General features: G+C 52.3%; 1 protein-coding gene across 1 annotated transcript; it reads right to left on the reverse strand.

Moving 5' to 3' along the window:
* Nucleotides 1-2247: 2247 nt before the first annotated feature.
* Nucleotides 2248-20681, reverse strand: TNFAIP3 (TNF alpha induced protein 3). Its single transcript, XM_075554481.1, has 9 exons — nt 20405-20681; nt 16432-16741; nt 12578-12768; nt 11369-11516; nt 11044-11214; nt 9634-9814; nt 6848-7743; nt 5654-5835; nt 2248-4392 (listed from the first exon to the last, which is right to left on the reverse strand). The coding sequence occupies exons 2-9, from the start codon at nt 16724-16726 to the stop codon at nt 4105-4107; spliced, it is 2352 nt and encodes a 783-aa protein (XP_075410596.1). The 5' UTR covers nt 16727-16741; nt 20405-20681; the 3' UTR covers nt 2248-4104.
* Nucleotides 20682-23607: the final 2926 nt, after the last annotated feature.

The following is a 23607-nucleotide window of genomic DNA, read 5'->3' on the forward strand; positions in this document are numbered from 1 at the left end:
TCCACCCTCCCTTATGAACCCTGGATAATTTATAAATTATTCTTTTGTCATATCTTACACTGCCCGACGTCTCCCTTTACCCACTTTTCTGTTGTAAGACAAAACTTTGATGGGGGTGGCAGCCCAAACCCAAATCCAAGTTCGCTGAGGTTGTAGTGACCCTGCAGGGCAGGACAGAACTGCTCCTGTGGGTTTCCAAGATGGCAACTCTTCACGGGAATTTTAGAAAAGACTAATTGTTCTCCCGAGGAGTGGTCAGTGGGTTCAAACCGCTGACCGTGTGGTCAGCAGCCCGACACATAACCACTACACCACCGCCGGTTCCATTGTCCTGTGGGACAGCTGGTGGGTTTAATCTGCCAACCTTGGTGTTTTCAGTGCAACATGAACTCACTAGCTCAGAGCTCCCATCCCCAGGGAAAGGGGTTCGAGTTGGAGCCCCAATTCTGGGAGGTCATAATTCAATCCATAACCACCTTTCGTTAAAATGAGTGCACATGTCCTCACATGAGATTGTGCGACTGCTCAAGATGTCATCGGGGAACTAAGTTTGCTCCCCACCTCCCCCACCTCCAAACCTGCTCTATTTCTTCAAGGATGCTCGATCATTTGAGTCAGAGGGAATTTGCTAATTACAGGTCACTTCCTGTTTTAGAAATCCTGTTGACTTAAGGTCAAATGCTTATGCTCATCAGGCTCATTGAGAATTTGTCTTTCTTCAGTGCTGGGTGAGAGATAGGAGGACACACGGAGGAAATGGAGGCCAGTTTGCAGACTCTGAGTGCCCTGGGCAAGCATTCGCATGGCTCTCCAAGCACAGGGGGCAGGATATGATGGGCCGAACCTTTGTGTGATCCTCCCTAAACAGAATGAACCAAAATCTTTAAAGAGCCAGCGTTTCATTGGGTTCCGTCCAGTTGGCCACCCCCAGCTGCGGATTTGCTTTTCCACCCAAGCAATGCTGAATCAGAACCTTCACTGTAACACACCTAAGAACTACTTCAAAGAGCCCAGGGGCATAGCGGTTAGGGCTGGACTGCTCACCACAAGGCCAGTTCACCCACTGCTCCTTGAGAGAAAGACGAGGCTTTCTGCTCCCGTCAAGATTTACAGCCTCTCAGACTCACAGAGGCAATTCTACCTTGTCCTATAGGGTCTTCAGGAGTCAGAAATAACTCAGTGGCAGTGAGAATCACCCGAGGAGCTTGTTGGCATGTAGAGGTTGGCAACAGTGTGGCAGAAATAGAACACAGACCTACTGTTGACACACGTGGAGGCAAGTACTAGTGGGTGTGAGGACACGGGCCTGGGACCTGCTTCCAAATACTCCCGTATGTAGTGAAGCGAGCTAAAAAGGGCGCCGTGAGTAAAACACATTGGGAAAATGCTGGTTATTGTTGGAACACATGAGGGCCCGATGGCAGTTCACACACTAGATTCCTGAAATTTCTGTAGGTACCCAATTTTCCACATAAGGTAAAATGAAGAGAAAATGAGAGACTTCAAGTTGTTTTCATAGGAAGTGTGGTTCTAGAATCCGATGGATCATCAGCATCATCTGGGGAGCTTCAGGGAAGACTCTGGATCTGTCCCAGCTCTCTGATGTTAATCTTGTGCGACACTGATGTGGCTGGTCCTGGTAGCCATTACTGCCATTTGCCAGTGCCCCTCCCACCCCCTTCCCCAACCCGCTCTGACATGTGGAGCCTGAGACCCCTTCCTTCTTCCTTTCCCCTGTCTCTGGTTCGCTTTCCTATTCTCTCCCCTCTCACCTGGCTCTGGTTCTCCCCCGCTTCTGTATTCAGACCGAGAACAGGGACACGCAGAGGGGCACAAAGACCTTGCTCTCCTGTGGACTGTGCCCTTCGTGGAAATGTCACGGGTCATGGCTGCTTCAGGACGTCCCCCAGGCCTCACCTTCCGGTTGACAGAGTATTCAAACCTACACCACGAAGGAATGCTGCAGTGTTTCCCAGTGGGCACAGGGTACCCACCAGCCTGCCACACTGCCATCTGGGCTTCTGTCTTGACAGTGACACCAGAGCCTTGTCCCTGAGTACACAGCTCCACCTCAAGCAGTTAGTTCGTAACACTTAGGGTGCGGTCAGGGTGTGCAGGTGTAGAGGAAGAAAAAAAGTGGTTCGGGAACTCGAGTCTCCACATGCTCGCTCTCTCTCTTTTTTTCTAACACTCATAGACATAAAACCGTCAATTTAGGTTCTTAAATAATTTATTTAATATTCACTCTTTTCAAAAGTGACGTTATTCATGAAAACATCAAGAAATCCAATCAATTGAGTGTACAGAGGTGTTCTACTAGGGAAAACTAAATGTGCAAATTTCAAATACTTTCTATAATAAGTATAAATAATTCCATTTTCACATTAAGCATAAAAATATTGATACACACGAAATATTAAAATACCTTTGAAAGAACTAGATGGGAACACCGGCGCTGGCCTGCTCTCTTTGGAAAGAGATGGTCGAGATCGGCGTCAGAAAAGAACAAAAGGCTCAGGGGAGCCCGGAGGGAAAAGGAAAGGTGTCGCTGACTTGGAGGGCACAGGGATTTTCCTGTCCTGAAGTCCACAAGGAAAAGCAGCCTCCTGCATGTCTGAGGAAACTCTATTTCTCCACCTTTTCACGTGCTGGCAGTGGCAGAGTCCAGAGACTGCAGACCAGGAAGAGAAAGTCGCGGTCTCGGGCTTATGGGGACCTGGTTGGTCTTCCTGGGACATCGGGCACAGGAAGCTGCCCAGCGCCTCTGGACACACATTGTTGCCCCGCAAATAAAATTCCATCATTCCAGGCGGCCTTCTGCTCCTTCCCAACCTTCTCTCTTAAGGAGGTAGGACACTCAGAGACATTGGTAAGAGTGTAAAGAGATGTCTTCGCATCTGGCTGGGAAGTGTCTCTGGCCACAGCGGCTGCTTCTTCAGAGGAGTGGTATTTTAATGAATTTGCTTTGGGTCCTGCCATTCCTGCTTTCCCCAGGGGAAGGCAAGCCAAGGGAGCCCCAGAGGCCCACAACCCTGCTGCAGCAGGCACTTGCCAGGTCCTAGAATCTGACCCAGCGTGACTCTGTCATCTCAAGAAGGCACTTCACCCCACCCACCCCAAAGCAGAAGAAGAAACATCTTCATTTAAATAACCTTGAAGTTTATAATCAAATAAATAAAGTGAATCACATAGCATGCTCCCTTTATAAAGGCAGCAGGTCAAGTTCGTATAAGCCGGGTACAGAAGTGCACCCCCCCCAAAAAACAACCAAAAAAAAACCCCCAACAACCAGAAAACAGGTTATTATTAATCAGTCTTCCTACTTAAACTTCTAGGCAGCATGGCATCATCTTAGGAAAATGTCCCCTCACACCTAAGGGTGTATTATATATGTACACGTGTGGACACACACCGCGAGGCAGGTGAACTGTGTTGAAGGCCATAACCAGAAGAGGTGCTGCAGCGTGTTCCTCCCAAATCTCCGAATCTCTCGAAGGTGCATGTTGGTCCGAGCGGTGTGTTGTGTGCTTTTCAGTGCGAGCTTCGTCTCAGCAGCCTCAGAATCACAGTCTATGGACAATTCGGCTTTTGCCATGCCCAAAGGAAAGGAACCAGGCAGCCAGGAACCGCCAGGAAGAAACCCTGAACTGACTGACACACTCCCAGTATGTCCGTTTTCCCTGAGCTTCCTGCGGAAGGCCCTGGGGCCCCAGGACTCAGCTCCGGATTCCCCGACCTGCCTGCCTGCATGTCTTCTCCCTTCTCTCCAGCTGTTGCTGCTGCCATCCTGGTGGGGAGGATGCAGGACGAGGCTCGGTCCAGGCACGCCCAACTCCAAGTCCATCAAGGTCCCCGGTTTCCCACTCAGCGTGAGGACCAATGGGCCTGGCTGACGCTTCGCACCACGCCTTTACAGCAAGATGGGCACATTGCCAGGTTACCAAGGGAGCTTATCTTTCCTTTCCCTGCTCAAAGGGATCCTGGCGCCCACCCACTTTGGCGGCGGGGACTGATGCCCCAGTGGCATCAGCTGTTCAGAGAATAGCACCATGGTGACGAACAGCTCTGGGCCCCTCTGGCCTGGGCTGGCCCGCCTGGGTCTGCTTAGCCGTACATCTGCTTGAACTGGAAGCACTCATTGCAATAACCATTGCACTTGGCGTTGCCGAAGTGCTCGCAGGCAGGGGCCCGGCAACGCTGCTTGGGGGGCTCGTCGGGCGCTGGTGGGGCGCCGGGGTGGGGTGCCAGGGCCACGCGCTGGCTGAGGTGCTGGCATTCCATGCAGAGTTCCTCGTTGCGACAGGCCAGGATGTTCTTGCAGGCGGCCCGGGCACACTTGGGCCTGGACGAGCTCTGGGTGGTTCGAGGCAGGTCTCGGAGCTGGCTTGATCTCTGGCCAGGGACAAAAAGAGAGAGTGCTTCTTAGGGAGAGCGAGCACATGGGACCCCACTGTGGTGTGGCGCCTACACACAGCATGATGGGGGACAGAGCATCTGCCTGACCAGGACATAAGATGAGCCAGCCTAAGAACAGGGATACCCTCTGACCCCAAGAAAAGCCAGGGGCCCCAAGGACACTGAGCAGGACCATGAAAACCTGGCCGCGTATTTTGTGTGCCCATTTCGTAATGTGAAGCAAGGAGCCCGGTGCCCCCGGGGGTACAGCTTGGGCTGCTATCCACAAGGCCCACAGCATGAAGCCACCAGCTGTGCCCGGGGGGGACGATGGGGCATTCTAGTCCCATAAAAAGATATCAAAGAGTTCAAGAAGGAAGAAAATGTTTTGAAAATGATGGTGGCAGTCACTTTGCCATTATGCTTGATCTAATTGAATCACGGATTATTATAATATCGCTAAGAACTCCCAATAGAATGATTTTTGAAAAAAAGTTAGAGTCTCGGAAACTCAGAGGGGCAAGTTCGACGCTGTCCTGTGGGGTCTCAGGTCGAAAACGATGGATGGCAGTGAGTTAGTACTACGGTGTCTTTTTTGAAGATCGCTTTCCTACTGGCCTCCTCGGAGCAGGGTAAGAAGTGCTGACCAACGTTTGCTTTTCTTATTCGGACGCAGGTCGGAGCACGGGTCTCCTGGGGAGTCAGCTCTACCTGCTTGTCTCCTAAAGGAAACCAACCAGCGAAGCCAGACCAGGTGCCGCCTCGTCAACCCTGGGTGTCCCAGAGAACGGGGCTTCTCAGGGATTCTGTGGGCTGGGACCTTCCTGAAGCAGATCACCCGCTGGCACCTTTGGGTGGGTCTGAACCACCGACTGTTTGGTCCGTAGCCAGCGCTTCACTGCTTGCGCTCCACTGCAGTTGCCCTCACTGCACGGGGGTGGGTATTTGGGAACCTCCCCGGCCACTTGATGGCTTTGCTTCTCTGCTACCAGTTGAGGAGGTTTCTGACATCTAGCGTGCTGGGGGCTTCAAGTTTTAGTCTTTGGTTGGTCTGACTGGCTTTGGGTGCGGTAAACAGGGGGCACAACGATTTATGGGGGCTGCTACCCTTCTGCCCTTTGGAGCTACAGTGACTGACCGACGACAGGGACTTTGTGCTCAGGCTCGGTGGGAGGTTATCTGGCGATGGCAGGAAGTCACTGCCCCGGCGGGGACCTGCACGCCCAAGCAGGGAAGGAAGGGCCTCCCGATGTCTCACCAGTTGCTCTTCGGTCCTCTTGGCGTCGTGAAATCTCTGATTCTGGGCTTTGATGAAACACTTCTGGCAGTACCCTTCAAACACCGTGCTTCCCAGGCTGCCGCATTCCCGCCCCAGGCAGGGCACCGCGTTCTGGAACCTGGAGCCCGGGGGACTGGCTCTCCCTGAGGCAGCCACGAGATCTGGAGAACAGAGCGATGCGCGGTAAGTACCACAGAGGAGTCACCAGGCAGGGGCAGGGATGCCGACATTAGGGAAATAAGTGGGTCCCACACACCAGCTGCCATCCAGTCGATGCTGACTCACAGACACCCCAGCTGTGCCAGACTGGGGCTGTGCTACGGGGGCTAGAGCCGGGCCTTTCGAAAGCAGACCAGCAGGCCTTTCTTCTGAGGTGCTTCCGGGCCAGTCAGCTTTCTGTGAGTAGGCTCAATTTCCACACACAGATTAATCTCGGCCAAGCTTACTACTTACATAAAACCAGCCTTTTATGGTTCGATTTTTTTTAAATGCTACTTTTGAAGCATCTTTCGCACCACCAATCCCTTGCGGTGGACACACGCTGCGGCTGAGCCACAGGGACAGCCCAATAAGGCAGATAGACACGGACCGCTGTCCAACCGTCTCTCAAACCAGAGTCTACGGTCACGGCTGCTCTCCCAGCCCCGGACACCACTTCCCTCTCCCCAGCGGGTCGGGTTCGGAGGTCTGTCTACCGGATCCACTTTCAGAATTCACATTTAAGACTCCTGGTGAGGAATGCCCAGCACTTTCTAATGGACACATTCCGGAGATGGGGTGGATGGCACAATAGGCTGCTCACTGCAAGGTCAGTATTTCCAAACCGAATCCGAAACCAGCCGCTCGGCAGGAGAAAGACAGTGCTTTCTACCCCCGTGAAGAGTCAGCCTCGGAAAGCCACAGGGGCAGTTCTACCCTGTCCTGTGGGGTCACTATGAGTCAGCGTCAACCGGAGGGGAGTGAATTTAATTTTGTTTGTTTTTTCCCTTCTGGACAGGGCGCCCTAAGGGCTGCGGAAATTATGCAAAGCCTCTGCCCCTTGCGTGCCTGTCACAGCCGGTGACACTCCGGCAGCCCGACCATCCTACCACCCCCGACGGCCCCTCCTGGGCGACACGGAGCATCCGAGCCCCCGGGGTGAGCCGCGGCTGTCGGAAGGGCTGCCTCACTCACGTTTGTTCTCTCTGTACTCGATGTAGCACAGGGTGCAGAAGCCCTTCTTTTCTGGTGTCCCGAAGTAGGTGCAGCTGGCTTTGCGACACTTGCTTGTGCCCATCCTGTCCTCGGGAGTCCGTGCAGCCTGGCTCAGGTGGCCCGGCGGGCCCTCCGTCCCGGCTCTGTGGCAAGAATGTGGGGTGAGGTTCTGGATGAGCTGAGAGGGGTCCGACTTGGAGCGCTGGTGACAGGAAGCAGAGGCACTGGCGCTGAGGCTGGAGGAGGGCTGGGCCGTAGTCCTTTTGAAGCAGGCGCTGCAGATGCCATTGAACGTCCTGCCGGTGGCCTGGAGGCAGGCTCGGCACTTACCAGGATCTGCGTGCCTCGCGGGGTCCGTGCTGTGGCTGGGGGTCAGTTGCCGGGCGTGGTGGCACCGCTCGCAGAATCCGTTGTGCTGCACGTTCAGCGTGAACGGGCAGCCGGGGCTCCTGCACTTCATGGCGGTGGTCTCGCTGAACAGAAACAGGCTGGGCGCAGTCGGCGGGGCTGAGCGGGGTCCCCCCTCGGGCTCCTCGGGGGTCCAGGCCTCACCCCGGGAGGGCCCGAGCACCAGGCCAGAGAGTCCCTCAGGGCCTGGCTTAGCGTTCAGTTTTGGGAGTTTCTTTGGGCTTTTCTGCCGCCTCTCGGAGCACTCGTGGCAAAATGGCTGGGTGTTGACGGACATGAAGAAAGGGCAGTTGGGCGTCTCACATTTTACGTCCATGAGAGAAAGCTGGGGTTCCAGAGGATTCTGGGCGTGCACCTCTCTCCGTCCCTGGTCGTTGTTCTCCTGCCACTTCTTGTACTCGTGCTGAACCAGCTCAAAGTAGTCGTCCACCAGGTTGATTTCTTTGGGTAAGTTAGCTTCATCCAACCTAAAGATCAAGAGGGCAGAGGTGAGGACACACGCCATCAATCTTACCCCGTCGGCTCAGGGAGCGAGCACCCCCGATGCGGGCAAGGGCGGGCACTATGATCAGCACCCACTGAAGCACAGGCCTGAGCCGGCACCCCGACAGCCACGGCGGGATCCGGTCCATGCGCCGACACGCTCTCTCTACAGTCGTTACCGATGAAGGCCCAGCTTCATGGCAGGAACTATGGATCATTCTGAAGAAAGGGCTAGTCTGGGTCGACTCTCCCCGCACTACCCAGCTGCTCCTCTGAAAAACCAGCTTGATTTCCTAACTTCTCGGAGACGGCATGTCTAGTAAAGCTACCCCTGAGGCTCGCTCAGGGCAGGTTCCCACCGCGGTACAAAGGGCTCTGAAATGCTCGGTTCCGTATTTTGCTGTCCGTCCTCTTAAGCTTCATCTTCACTTGAGTTCACTGCCCTGCGCAGGGACTCTGAGGCATGCCGACACAGCACAGACACTACCTGGCCAATCCTGACGCGCTAACGTGTTTGGCAGCTAGCGTGAAGGTGGGAGGGACGACCTCGCGAGCCACTCGGAGGGGAAAAAGAGGTGGCAGGTTGCTCCCTTCAAGATGACAGACCTTGAATGTTCTGTGGCCACCCACAAGTCTAGCCAAAGACTGAAATAGGAGGGTAGGGTACAGGGTGCCTTGTGGCATTGGGCAGTCATGCATTAAAGTTTTGTTTCAGCTGTTTGGCCGTGCTGTGGGGAGGATCGCTAGGTCTGTGGAGGAATTAGTCGTAAAGGACCGGAGAAAATACTGGCACGGGGCCCATTTCAGTTTCTGTTGCATGAAGCCACCACACCGCAGCACGCTTATGGGCCCGCGGCACCCAGGACTTCTTGTAGAGAGGGTACTGCAACGATTGTTCTGAAACTCTGACTTCAGGATTATAATTTTTGTCAAGGAAACAGTTGTTTGAAAACTACTTTGTACTTAGCACTGACACACGTGATGTGCGTGATTTAATAACTCTACTCTCCCTAAGAAAGAACGATGACAGTCTCACAAGTACCCCGGACAGCTCTCGCCGGCCTGCAGGGTGGCTATGAGTCAGCAGAGGCTGGGCTGGGATCCAGTGCACCTGAGAAATGCACGGGACAAAGATCTCACACGGGCCCTCTCTGGTGCACCACCTCTAATTCTCAGAAACAGGCACGTCTTTCGCATAACATTAGGCCCAATACTTGGAAATGTGGATAACGCACACCGTGGGCCTGTTCCCATTTGCATGTGGTGAAAACCATGCAGCGACCACATAACACATTTTACAACTGTTTCTGTCTGGCTTGGCTAGCCTCGCCACGGAGCTCAGGGAGAAGAGCTTTTCTTTCCACCGGTTTCCGCTGCTAGACTTTCTTCTGGAGTCCTTGGGTTCTTAAACACTAGCCAGAAGGTTGGTGGTCTCCCACCACCCAGAAGTGCCTCAGAATAAAGGCCTGGCTAGCTGCTCCTGGAAGGTCAAAGCCTTTCCCAAAGGACTCAGCATTCTGCAATGCCTATGGGTGTCAGGGGTCAGAATCAACTCGAAGGCAACTGGTCTCCTTCTTAGGATGACTGATACACTCCCTCTTCCCCCAGCTACCCCGCAGTGGAAGCAGACACCGAGACCCCACCATCCTCAGCACCCACATATCCAGAAACCCCCCCTGGATGAATGACTTGTTCTCATTGGAAACCGAAGGCAGACCTGCTGGTGTGATCCTTTCAGATGCACGCCCAGGAGGAAAGGAAATCGGCTTTCTTTAAATCCTGTGTCTATTGAGCTGGGGGGGCCAGCAGTGCAGGAGGGTGAAGTGGTAATGATAGCCAAAGGTGAAGCCAGAGACACAAAACACACGGCTTACTTCGCAGCATTGATCAGGTGGGTGGTGCCGAGGTCCCAGCCTTGGACGGGGATTTCGATCACCATCAAGTACTCTTTCAATAGCGTTTCCTTCATCTCGTTTTCAGGATCTGTCAGGAAGTGAACTCTGAAATCTTCAAATCGCCCTCGGTCTCTGTTCACAAGTGGAACGGCTCGGATTTCTGTTGGGCGGGGGGAGAAGGGATAGAGCATGTGAGCCAGAGAGTATCCCACCTGGGGAGGGTGCAGGCGAGGCACACAGATAGACGACTAGATCTTGCACATACCCAAAGGATACCATTAACGAGCGGCGAGGATTTACTAACCACAGTTAAAGCCAAGTGGGAAAGCATAGCATCGCTATACTCTAGCACGAGACGCATGGTTTCCAGGAATAGCCTCATAGGAGATTAAGCAGAAGCCAGGGAGCAGACCTTACTAGTCAATTCCCGTGCTTCAGAATCAGGTGGACTCAAGATGGGATCTTAGCTTTCCCACTACGTGTGGCATTAGACGGCCTTCTTAACTTCTCCGAGCTCCAAGACCTCATCTGCAGGCTAGATGGTTGAAGTGACATACAACAAAGGATGCAAAGCACCAGCGGTGCCTCCTCCCCTAGGAAGTGACCTACACAGCGACAGATGACAAGGATAGACATTCACCTGCTGCATTAAGGTCCGGTCTTAAGCGCTCTGTGAGCCGGGACTCATTACGTATCAGTAACGGACGTTGTGGTTAGTTACCATCGAGCTGATCCTCAGCCCTGGCAACCCCGTGTGCATCAGAGTAAAACTGTGCTATCAGGGTTTGCAATGGCTGGCTTGTCCACCTTAGATCTCCAGGGCTGGTTTCGGAGGCCTCCTTTCTGGGGCACTCGAACTTCTAGCAGTTCGGTTAGCAGCAAAGGTCATTAACCATGCGCACCGCCCAAGGTAACCATATACATATCCATCTCCCACTGACTACGCATCGAAGGAGCCCTGGTGGCGTAGTGGGCAAGGCGCTGGGCTGCTAGTCAAAAGGTCAGCAACTCGAACCCACCAGCCACTCCTTGGGAGAAAGATGAGATTTTCTACTTCCATAAGGGTTTACAGCCTCCGAAACCAAGGCGCAGTTCTGCCCTGCCCTAGAGGGTCGCTGTGAGTCAGAAGCACCTCGATGGCATTGCGTTTTTGGTTTTACTACAAACGGGCCAATTAGAAGTGCCCTCCAAGCAATCACACAAGGCTCAAAAAGAGAAGGGGATGTGACAATCGCTACTATTGTAGAACGGTTACTAACCAAGGAAGTAATTTATTTAAATAAAACTCATGCTGAAAGCCGCAGAGGAGCACAGCCTGCTAGGTCAGCGAGAACCGGAGGCTCCGGAGCTAACAGAAGTTACGAATGTGAACCCGTGCTGCGTTCTTACCAGGCCCGCTGTCCTTGAAGGTGACCAAGGGGACAAAGTGTTGGCTGTCATAGCCAAGAACAATTGGGTATCTGTAGCATTCTTGAGCCGGCCAGTGGAGAGGCAAGTAAATTCCGCCCACCTTCAAAGGAGCAAAATTTGAACCCGATTCCAAACTTCTCAGCATTTTGTCTGTGTCGAGAAAGAGAAAACAAAAATAAGTAAGTTCCCCCAAATGAATGTCCTCAAACTCCACTGCGCTCCAGCGACCTGTAGCTTTGGTGGAGAGCCAAGGCACTCTCCTACAATGCCCTTACACCCAGCCAGCCCTCGGGAGGCTGCTCACCGGCGATGACGATGATGGGCCTTCGGAGAATATTACACAGGACAAAGATGTGTATCTCTTCCAGAGAGTGATACTGAAGTCGGGCTCGGGCCCCCGGAGTGTCAATGGATGCCATTTTCACAAGGGTTTCCCATTCATCATTCCAGTTCTGAGAGGATGAAGAAGAAAAAGAGAGAAAAAAAAGTTACTTTGGATTAAAACATCCCTCGGACTTCATACATACTAGCATTATTCATTGATAGAACTCGGCTTCTCCCCCCCTCCCACCTTGCTAAACAATGATCGGCATGGTCACTCTTTCTCTCTACGACCAGGCAAACGTGAGGGAGGCTGGGGACAGCACCTCCTTCAAACGAATAATAGTTATAATAACCCTGACAAGGCCCAAACTTGGAGCCCCTCATCCAAATGTAGGCAAAAGTCCCAAGCTTGTGACTGGGACTGGCGAGCATGTGGCTGAGTGTGAGGTGCTGGCTCAGCAAAGCACGCGAGGTGCCCAGACGGAAACCCAACACGCACTGCCTGTGAAAAGGCCACAGTCACAGGGCCATCTGAGAAGTGAAGAACCCCACTGACCACTGACCGGGAGCCTCTGAGCAACAGCAAAGACCCGAGTTAATCCCACGGGAGAGTTCCTGGTGTTTTCCACTGAGTAGGCTGTGTGTGACCGGATTCACATGACCTCACTCACTGCCCTCAAGTCATGTCTGACTCATAGTGACTGTCCTTGCGGGTTTCCAAGACTATCCGTCTTCACAGGAGTAGAAAGCCTCATCTTTCTCCCACAGAGTAGCTGGTGGTTTCAAAATGCCGACCTTGAGGTTTGCAGCCGAACTTGTACCTAAACCAGGGACTGGGCCTAAATTTCCCTCAGTCCATTTCTTGGAAGAAGTATAGCCAGGATGCTCCTTTCGATGTGCTATCGGGAGGGACTGGGCCCTAAAGGAGGCTATCCCATCATGCTTGGTAAAGCAGAGGGCCAGGGTATAAGACAAGATGGTCTTTGACAAGATGGACTGACACAGTGGCCGCAACAGACAGACCAACAGTGGTGAGGAGGACGCAGAGCCTGCTGTGTTTGATTCCGTTGTCCATGAGGTCGCTAAGAGCTGGAACAGACTTGAAAGCACCCCACAACCACCACCACCACCCCCACAACCACCACAACAGATGATCACTATGGAGCTTCAAAGAGGAAGCAAAACATACCCGGGTGTCATAGCAAAGCCCTGTTTCCACAAATTCCTGAGACTTCAGAGACTCCAGTTGCCAGCGGAATTTGAAGTTGCGCGTGTCCGTCTCCTGGAGCGTGCTGAAGAGCGCCTTCCTGAGGACCAAGTCTGTGTCCTGAACGCCCCACATGTACTGAGAAGCAGCATGCATCAGGCAGTTCCCATCCCCTGAGGACAGAAGGGAAAACAAAACCAAACCCAGTAGTTAGCGGCATTCATTGGATATAAAACCTGGTGAATGTCTTCAGAGTAAGCAACCGAGAGCGCCACCAGCCACCCCACTCCTGTAGTTCGTCCTTCCACGCTGGCTGGCAAGTCGCTGTGATGGCGGAAGCCATGCACTGGCATTTCAAGGGCCTGCAGGGTGACCCAGGGTGGACAGGTGTCAGTGGAGTTTCCAGAAGAAGAGACAGGAGGGCCTGCAGATCTACTTCCAAAAATCAACCCTTGGAAGCTTTATGGAACGCAACAGAATGTAGTCTGATAGTGTGGGAAGATGAGGCTCCTCGGCTGGAAGGCACTTAAAACACATAGCAGCGGTCCAACAATGAACTTGAGCAAGCCAGTGATTGTGAAGACGACACCGTACTCGAGAATCCTGTGTTCTGTTGGATCTTGGCTCTCCACGAGCTAAGGGGACCGGATGGCAGCTAACATCAACTCTGCTATCACCGGGGACCCCCGAAGGGAGCATGCCACTCAAATAGAACCCTTTCTGAGTCATAAAGAGTCAGCTGCGACGATTTTACAAGTTTGCGTTCATAGTTTCAAAGGGGAAAACAACTCTTTCGGTCTTAGTTTTAAAGAACTGGAAGAATAGAGAAAAGGGCACAGAACCTGGCCATCAGGGAAAATTGGTTTCAACTCGGCACTGCCACTAAGCAGCTGAGGGAAATCCCTTCACCTCTGGGTGTTTTTCCTCTCTGTGCCATGAGGCCATTGGCTAGGGAATCTCAAAAGCCCTGTCCCTTTCAAACATTCCTTGAACTTCTGGCTAAGACTCAGACACTCTAGCTCTCAGAGGGGACCCAAGTGGTGGGACACACCAACCAGAAAGCAGGCATGGCCAGGTTTCTCGCTAGACAGGGACTGGTCGGGAGATGACTCACTGGTAAATGCCTTGACCCTTCCACTTGAGCCTGTGGGGCCAGGGAGTTTCCTCGGCTGATTTATAAAGTGGGATGACACCACTGGGTGACTTGCCGTCCTCTTCCTCCTTCCCCTAGAGGCGCGCTATGGGGCCCCGTGTGTGAGCAATTGGCAATAGCATGTCCTTTTAAAGAGCTAGGCAGTGCCTGGCAGTCTGAACGTGAAGATCAGCACTGACAGTTGGATTCTGAGGATCTGGGGGATTTTGAGAGGGAAAAACAACAACCCAGAACTGATATCTATTCCAGTCATGTGTGGCCTTTCCCGGGTTAAAACGGCAACTTCATAAAGCTCTGGATCTTCCAACCTCCTAAAGACAAATATTTGCGGGGAATGCTTGATACAGAAAAGTCAACTCTCTCCCTTGGCGGGTGCAAACTTCTCTTTCTAAAAGAAAAAGACACACTGCTTCTTACAGTAGTCCCGTCACCAGAGCAGTGAAATGATCTGAAGTTTTACTAGAAATTAAGCCATAAAAAAGCAAAGGAAACCCCAACACACTCAAATCTGTGCACAGCCCGGCTCCCGCCACCGCACACACTTAGAGAGACTTAACTAACAAATGGACGGGAGAGCGCGATCACTTCAGCCTGGTGTCTTGGCAGAAGTGTGGTAACGATCGCCTTCTGTTGAAATTTCCCCTTTGCAAAATCTAGAGCAAAGATAAGGCTTTTTTTCTTCGGCTTGCGCTTACTTTCAGTTCTTTATTGAGATGCACCAGTATAAAATTCCCTAAGCAACATGTGGAATTCCCCAGTGCAAAGTTATTTGACTAGTCATTGAGCAACAGCTATTGTACTTTTTGTCCCAGTGTGCAGACATTTAAACTGCGAGGTGCACCCTGGACTTTCCAAGTGGGTGTGGTCAGAGTGAGCTGGAATAGGGCTACTCATTATACAAGTGAAATGCTACAGCCAATAGACGTTGGGATTTTTCACATGAAGTTTCAATTTTATGCCACCTACTCCCTTCCTCATTCACCCGCCGGCTCATATCCTCAAACACAAACTTGTGAATCGCCCCCTCCTCACACGGCCCGCTGACCCTGTGGAACACTCCTGTGGGGGCAGGTCAGAGGGGAGAAATAAAGAAAGAGAAGGTGCTAATAAAACTTAGGAAAAGCCACTCGCTTCCCCCTCTTCTGAATGCCTTTGCTTCCCGTTCGCCAGAATTTTTTCTTCTTGGACGTGGGGAAAGCATGGAATTCTGAGCCTAAAATAATCCCAGTTTCCAGATGTCACACAAATGCAGGCAGTTTTGGGTAGTTTTATGTCTGCTGTGAGTCCTTGTTGACGCAAGTGATGCATTTTTGAAAACTGGGTGTTTACTATTGAGACTCCACATTTCTCTTTAACTTAAGGAAGTACAACGGAACCCATCTAATGACATCCGGGAATACTGATGATGGCGACCAGGCTTTCCTCTTTTCTCTTACGTTCTTTAGGACAGCATTCTTCCCACCCTCCCAAAGTGGACTCCATCTCTCTTTTTTTTGGGGGGGGGGCAGTAACAAAATAGGTGCATTGAGCCACAAACTGTCAGGCATATCAACCCCCTTGTTGATAACACAATCACCAACTTCTTTGTATCACTGGATTTCATGCCCCGGGCAATGGATCCAATGGCTCTCTCTTCCCAGCTCTTCTCTAAGGACTCTGCTCCCAAGAGTCTATGCTGCACACACGTAGGCAGTATGTTGTGGGGGTACTCAGTACCCCACACCTAAGCGAGATTCTCGCCGCTCCCCCTCCCCCACAAAAATAAACCACATGTTTACTCCTCACTCTGTTTCCCAGGAATGGCCAAGGTTATTGAACTGACTAAGTTCAGTCATTTAACATTCTTAGCGAAATCATAGCTATCTGTTCTTGGATATAATGTTTGGGAAAGGATGGTTCAGGAAAATCATTGATATGATACTAGGCGACGTGCATTTAATTGATCACGGAGAGTCTACTTGTGACTTGCGAGAGTGACCTATATCCCCGGAACAGATAGTCTATACGCATAAGCAACATGCCTGCATGAGCCATGACTGTGCACTGCGCACAGAGCGGCTATCTGTGGCAAGGTGCACAGGTCAGCAATGACCAGGAGCCACTAAAAAGAAACGAAGTAGAGGTCTACGGTCTCTGCTAGCTTGCTCGAGTGTGTTCTGACTTCCTAGAAGGGGGTCCTGGGCAGAGCCATAGAAACTGGGTTTGTGGGAAGGGGCTACAAGGACCTCTCCTGTCCTCAGCAGCCACTCATTCATGAACACAGAAAGCACCATCCATTCAAGAGGCTGAAGCCATCACAAACATTTTCTGATTATCACGGAAAACTATAGTAATCCACGCCAAACTTTTCTTCTGAACTTAAAGCCTGGGCACATTTCCATTCCTGGGTAGGGAAGGCCATTTTACAGATGACTAAGCAGTCACACGCTGGATACACACACATCATCTAGCCAGGGCTCACTGCTTTCTAACACACACAACGAGAAACCCGCCTCCGCAAACACTGGCCCAACCAGGTGGCTTTTACGAGGCATGCGCCTGTGTTTCTATACAAAGGTGTCCATGGTCTCAAAGAGATTGGAGTTCCGGCTGATGTTATTGAAAGGTAACCAATGGAGACCAAGCCCCGTGGGGCCACCCCAACAAGACAGAAGAAGTCAAGTGGGACCCAGCCCGGGCTTACCGTTCGTTTTCAGAGCCACGAGCTTCCGAACTTCCCGACACCAGTTGAGCTGCCCCTGGTTTTCCAGGGAAGCCTGGGTGCTTCTGTCGATGAGGGCTTTGTGGATGCTCTCTCGAAACTGCGGGCAAAACTGGCAAGTCCGGAACATTTCCAGGGTGTAGCGGTGCATGGTTTTAAAATGGTGAATGATCCCGTTGGTGGGTTTGAAGATGTCTTCTGGGGTTCTCTCTCTGATCTTGACAGCTTTCCGCATATTGCTGAAGTACAAAGCCTGAGGCAGGAGCTGTACTGCCATGGTGCTCCTCGCCACCTGAAGAGGAGGGACAAAAAGAAACGCAAAAACCCCATTCTGTTAGCCAGGTTTGAGAGGACTCCTGTGTACCTGCCTGCAGGAAACCCCAGTGTCTGATCTTGTCATTACCCTAATCGTGTAGGCAAAAGATCTTAGTCACCTCGACTCCGGGAGACTAGCTGGCCCCACAGATTAACTCACACTGGACTGTTTCAAGTTACATCACTTTTAAAGCTTAGTCTAAACAGGAGAAGGAAGGCGGAGAGTGGGTTCTGAGGAGGAGGGGAATAACCCGAGTTTTCAGTAAGGCTTGTCATGGTGACAAGCCTGTCTGTCAGCAGCAGGTACTATGGCTGCTAATCGATTTAAGCTCCCATTTCATTTGGGCGCCACTCCGGGGAAGTCCCTGGATTTGGTGAACCCTGACTGCCAGTGACGGGCACATCTTAGGCCTGACAGGCCTGTTGCTCCTCCCCTAAGACCACCACCAAGCAATCCTTTGCTCTCGGTCCAGGTCTTGTCTTGCAAACACTCCATCCCTCTACTGAAAGGCCTCTACAAAGTTTGCAAATTGCACTGAAAGGCTGTTACCTGGGCTGCTACGGAGAGCTCTGCTTTAGTCCCAGAGAAACATTTTGGAAGCATTAAAATGGACTGTTGGATAATCAGTGAAAAAGTCTATTTGCATCAAACTGCTTTGCAATTTGTCAGAACCTCCCTGCTGGACTGCGCGGCACCATCACAGTGAACAGACTAAGACAAACACAAGAATAACAGTCTGCACTTCCAAGCATCCACAGAGGCGCTCCAGGATTTCCAGCAAGTAGCACCGCCCCCTCCAGATAGCAACCCAGTCTACATAAGGACGGAAGAGACGAACGTGTGGAAGTAGACAAGGAAGTCACGTTCAGCCAGACAAATATAAAGAGGAATTGAGGAGGGTGAATCGATGGAGACAATAACTAGATTCGGGCCCTGGTTGTACAGAGGTTATGCGTTGGACTGCAACCCACATGGTCGGCAGTTTGAAACCACCAGCAGCATCTCCGGAGAAAGACTGATTTTCCTACTCCTGTAAAGAGTTACAGTGTCGGAAACCCACAGGGGGTCGCTATGAGTCAGCGTTGACTCAGTGGCAATGGGTTAGGTTTGGAGGGGGGTATGGCAGGGGAAGTTGGGGGTTAATGGGGAAATACAAGAGGAAGAAAATGTTCTAAAACTGACTGTGGAAGCAATTGTACACCGCTTCTTGATAGTGACTGAACTACTGAATTACAGTTTAAAAAAAAGAGGAATAGGAGTAAAGGCCAGCATCTACAACCCAACCCACGAAGTGTGGGATGATGGGAATTGGTAAAGCATGGGATCTTCCCAAGGGGTGGGCCAGCCGCCCTCCCCACACACCCTAATTTCCAAGAAGATGACCAAAATAAACAGCCTTCAGAGCATGAAGCCATTTTCTGGGAAGTTTTTCATGGCGATTTTAAAGCCCGCTCTTGCACCATACCATTTGCCAGGACCGGCCTCTGGTTGGGAACGATTTTAGAGAGAAGGTTTTCGGTAGCTTTTAGGGAGGCCACTGCTAATGGGTCTAAGAAAGCTCCACGAAGTCGCTAAAGCCTATGCCTCACTGGGGGGAGGATGGATGACACAGCTCAGAGGGTCCTTCTAAGGCGCTTTCTGGTGGTGTTTTGGATTAGGAATCTCCATCTGATTTGTCTGTCAGGAGAGGCCTAGACCAAACCAGGGGGTGACTGCTCTTTTGATGTGAGCAATCCCCTGTAGGTACCACATGCATAGTAACTGCAGGACCACAGATACAATCAGGAAACACAAATTCTACACATACAACCTGCTGGTGGCATGCCAGAAGTCTCTTCTACGAGGCCATTCATTCACTCATCCACCTACCCATCTAACAAGTAATACCTGAGTTACCTCTGAGGACCAGGGACTTGGTTGACTCAGAGGTTAAAAATAAAATATGACCTTATTGCCCCTCTTTGAAATCAGATAACCACCTTTGTCTGCGGTGTGGGTAGTAGAGACATAGAGGGGCCAGCTCAGGGTCCGATAGCTATCCAGGGGCAGAGGCTGGCCTAGAACCTAGGTCACCTAATACCTGCCCTTTGCCGACCCTGCAACACCACACCTATGACTGTAGTGCCTGCTACTCTCAGGTGGATTAAACAAGGTTGATGCGACCTCTTTTTGCTTTTCTGAATCGTCTGGGTTTCTTTCCTGGGTGGAAAGCTCTTTCAGCAAACATCGAAGTGCGAGTTGTCAGCTAGTGTAAGACATGTAAATGTCAGTATCTGCTAGGCCACTATCATCTCATTCATAGGTTTTGCTGACCGCACCTGCAGAACGGCCTTTTTAGGAGAAATGAAAATCCATGGTCTACATTCCTAGTTCTTGGCCTTCTCTACACCTTCCATAACGGGGCAACACGTGTTGACCTATGACTGCAATGTGCTGCTAGGCCAAAGGAAGACGACAGTACTTTATTTGAGGATAATTTTCCAACTTTTGTCACTAGGAGCAATGAGATCCTCCAGAACATATTCATTCAAGTCTTACCCCCCTTCCCAGTCATGCTATGTTTCCATGCAAGGTAGACTTGGATGTCTCTGAGGTGGAAATCTACGAGTTATTTACCAGCAAAGAGCTCGTCTGATTTTTGCAAACTACCCTCCAACCACCCCAAGATTGTCAGCAACAACTGCAACTCCCAAAGCGGCCTCTTGGACCATGAAAATGGGGCGCTCCCAGAGTCACTCTCGCATCAGGCACATTGAGAACTGCAGTCCGGCCACTCTAATGAATGAACACTGCTTGTCCCCAAGTGCTGCCCGGAGACACTCGGCCAGCCTGGCTTTCCACGGCAGAAAGATCAGAGGCACGGAGAACTGAAAACAAAGCGGCCTCAAAACGCGCCAACCTCCTTCCTTAATACCCCTGCTTTGCCCAGAGGCCAGGTGGCAGGATGTGGGGCGACCTGGGCTGACAAAGACTGTCTGACTGGAGTGGGGGGCCTGCGGGTGGCTCCTCCACTGAGCGGCCCCCCTTCCAGGGCGGCCGGGTGGTTCGCTTCCCGAGCATTCTTGTCTTCCAGGGCTGCAGCTTTAAAAGGGGAGCCCACCCGCCCTCCCCACCTCTCCTCTTCCTGTACTGCAGCGGGTCTGGAAACGGGTCTGGAAACGTCGGGTTCTGCAGCCCCTGCGACGCCGCCCTCATCGGGCCGGTAGTGCAGCGGTCCTGCAAGGTCTACGTGGCCACGAGCCTGCATCGCTGAACTCCCCCCCCAAAAAAGGGGGAAAAGGGGAGGGGGGTTGAGGGAGGGGGAGACGAAAATAGCAAAGCCGCAACGACCCGGCCAACAAAGGTCCCTGGAAGTCAACGCTTCACCAGGCAGCTGTTGCTCAAATTACTTCTCTGCATTATCAGGGACCCGAGAGGAACCGCTGGCTCCAGGAATCTCGGGCTGTCATCCCACCATCAGGCTCGGCGACCTCAAGTCCCAGCATTCCTACCCCTCCGGTGGGCACACGCGGCCAACAAACGCCCGTCCAGGACCGATGCAAAAGCAATGCCAAGGAGACCCTGCGGCACGCGCGCGAGCCACTGCCAAAGACGCACCCGGAGCCCGGGTCGCAGACCAGCCCGGCGCGCGGCGCTTACCTCCCGCGGCGGCGCCGGCCTCTCCCCAAGTCCAAGTGCGGATCAGAGCAGGCGTGCGGAGGTCGTGCGGAGCCCGTGGACCGCGGGCCCGGGCTCGCTCGCCGGTCGGCTGGCCGGGCGGGGGGTGTGGACGTCGCTCGCCGCCGCCGCAGCTCTCGCAGCGGTCGCTCACCCCGCTCCGCCCCCGCGGGCTCAGAGTTTTGCTGCACTTGGCCCGGCGCGAAGGCTGCAGACTGCGCAGTTCTCTTTTCTCCGCTTTCTGTTTTAGGGCTTGCGGATGGGGATTTCCAGCCAGGGACTTTCCAGTCACGTGACCTCCCGGCGCCCGCCAGGGGGCGCCAGGCGGCGGGCGAGCGACTGCGGGCGGCCCGCCGGCTCCCGGCTCCCGGCTCCCAGGCCCGGCCGCCCCGCCCCGCCCCGCCCCGCCCCGCCCCGCCCCGCCCCCTGGCCGCGGAGAAACTCCTGCGCCCCGCCCCGGGGTGTCCCCGCGTGAGTCACCTGGGCATTTCGGAAGCTAGGCCCAACGTCACATCCATGTGGAAATCGCGGTATGATGGGAAGTGGAAATGAAAAAAAAAAAAGGTTTTTTCGTGTGTTTTTTTTTCCTCAGTCCAATTCTGCAGAAAATCATCAACTGTGGAGAGCTAGAAGGGGAATCATAGACAAAGAAAACCCCCCAAACCGCCCCAGGCGCCCAGGACCGCGAGCTGCGTGTCCGGGTAAAGAAGCTGGGGCTGTGCACGTGACCTGCTCTGAGTGGCGGGGTGGGGACCCAAGCCAGTGGGGCGGGGGTGGGGGGCGAGGAGAGGGTGGTGCTGGTAGGAGGCTTTGAGGTCTAGAGGCAGGGAGGGGACTGCCCTGGGCTCATCCACACCCGCCTGCCCGCCCAGACCCCCAGGTTAGGTGGGATGCAGCCTGAGGGGACATGCCTGTGGCCTTGCGTTTCCCAAGAGCATGGCCAGTCTGGGCTAAAGTTAAGGCTCAGAGCCAATCCACCCCCGCTCATCCCCCTTTGCATTTCTGCACGTCATGTGCTTGGGGGGCACCACATTCAGGTAGCAGTTCAGTTGAAAATTCACTTCTAACCCGAGTGACCTTACCATACCCCCCTTCAAAAAGTCTGCAACGGAGTCTGTTCTAACTCACGGCGAACATAAGATTTCGAAGAACTACCCCACGGAGTTTCCGACGGTCTCATCTTCCTCCCCAGCAGCAGTTCGCAGCCTACCTTTGGCCAGCAGACAGGTGTATTAACCACTGCACCATCAGGCTGCCTTCAGAACGAGACCCTACGGGGGCAGTTGGAATGGACTTGGTAGGAGTGGTCTTTTGAGGTCCGTCCAAGACCAAGTCAGCAGTTCGAAACCACCAGCAGCTCTGTTGGGGGGAAGATAAGGCTTTCTACTCTGGTCCAGAGCTAGTCTCAGAGACCCAGAGGAGCAATTGTACCCTGTCCTGTGGTGTCATAAGAGTCAGAATTGTCTCGATGGCAGTGTGAAGGTGAACTCAGCAGTTAGGACCCGCCAGCAGTCCCTAGGAAGAAGGATGAGGCGAGGCGTTCTCTGCTCCTGCAAAGATTTGCAGCCTTGGATGCCCATGGAAGCAGATCTACTCGGCCCTTGATGACAGATGTGAGTTCGAAGTTAGAGTCAGAATGGACTGGATGGTGGTGGATTATTGTTGGGTTTGAAGCACGCGTGCTCTACGGCTCCTTTTGTAGAATCCATTTTAAATATTCGTGAGCCTTGCTGTTGTGGTTAGGTGCCCGGGAGTCGGTTCAAACTCATAGCAACCCAGTGGACAACAGCACGAACACTGCCGTCCTCACAGATCTGATGGTTGGAGCCCATTGCTGCTGTCGCCGTGTCACTCCATCTCCTGGAGGGCCTACTTCTTTGTCGCTGCCCTCTACTAATACAACGTCCTTCTCTCCCGACAACGTGTCCAGAGTATGTAAGATAAAGTCTCACCATCCTTGCCTCAAAGGAACATTCTGGCCATCCTTCTCCCAAGTCTTGTAGCAGCCTGTGGTACCCTCAGGATTCTGCTCCAGCACAATCATTCAAATGCATTGACTCTTCTTCAGTCTTCTTGATTCAGTATCCAACTTACGCATGTCTATGAGGCCATGGAAATTACCATGGCTTGGGTCAGGAGTACCTCAGTCCTCAACTTACCATCAGAGTAACAACTGGGCTCACAGGGTTTTCCAGAAGTAGACCGCCAGTCCTTTCTTTCCAGACACCTCTGTGGGGATGCAGGCTTCCAGCCTTCTAAATTCCATGGACCCTTCTCTGACTCTCACTCCGCTCCTTCGTCGGGATGCAATAAGGAAGAGTCAGCCAATCCCAGGTCACTGCCACAGGACACAGCTGCTCACGTGGGTTTCTGAGACTAACTCTTTATGGAAGTAAAAAGCCACAACCTTCTCCCAAGGAGCAGCTGATGCTTTTGAACTGCCAACCTTTTGGATTGCAGACCAACTTGTAGCCACGATGCCACCAGGGCCCTTAGGTAACCTAATAGGACAGAATTAGTGTGAAAGGTTATGTTCATGGCTGTCATATCCTACTGGATGGAGGTATCCTCTTTACGGTTAGACCTGCCAATATTTACGTATCACAAAGTAGAAAGAGCAAACTGCAGGAGTGGCCTGAAGCTCTCCATTTTGTTCCCTACCTCTGTTCTCCATAATTTTATGGATGAGTTCATGAATTCGGTTCCATTCCCCTGGCCTAGAGTCATGGTGAAGATGCCGACTTAGGCTCCGTGTGGTTGTTATCATAGCTTTCCCTTTTCTAGCACTAGGCAAGACCAGTGAGAGTTTTGTTGGTGATGCCTCAAAAGGCAAAGGTAGGAGAAGGGAAGTCAAGTTTTAAAAGCTTGAATTATTTTAACTCCTATGGGAAAGAGAAGCTAAAATTTCAGGAGATGTGGGGATGAGAGGGAAACAAAGAGATGGCGAATGTCCAAAGGCCTTGCAAAGACTTTAATTTCAACTATAGATGTAATCCAGATGAACAGAACTCTGCAGGTGGGAGGAATGTTTACTAACATCTGGTGGATGCATCCCAATAGCATATAGAGTTGATTCTAATTCATGGCAGCCCTATTTGGGATGCCCACAACATTTCTCTCTCTCTCTCTCTCTCTCTCTCTCTCTCTCTCTATATATATATATATATATATATATATATATATAT

Source organism: Tenrec ecaudatus, chromosome 7, assembly GCF_050624435.1.
Source record: "Tenrec ecaudatus isolate mTenEca1 chromosome 7, mTenEca1.hap1, whole genome shotgun sequence".
NCBI classification, from domain to species: Eukaryota; Metazoa; Chordata; class Mammalia; order Afrosoricida; family Tenrecidae; genus Tenrec; species Tenrec ecaudatus.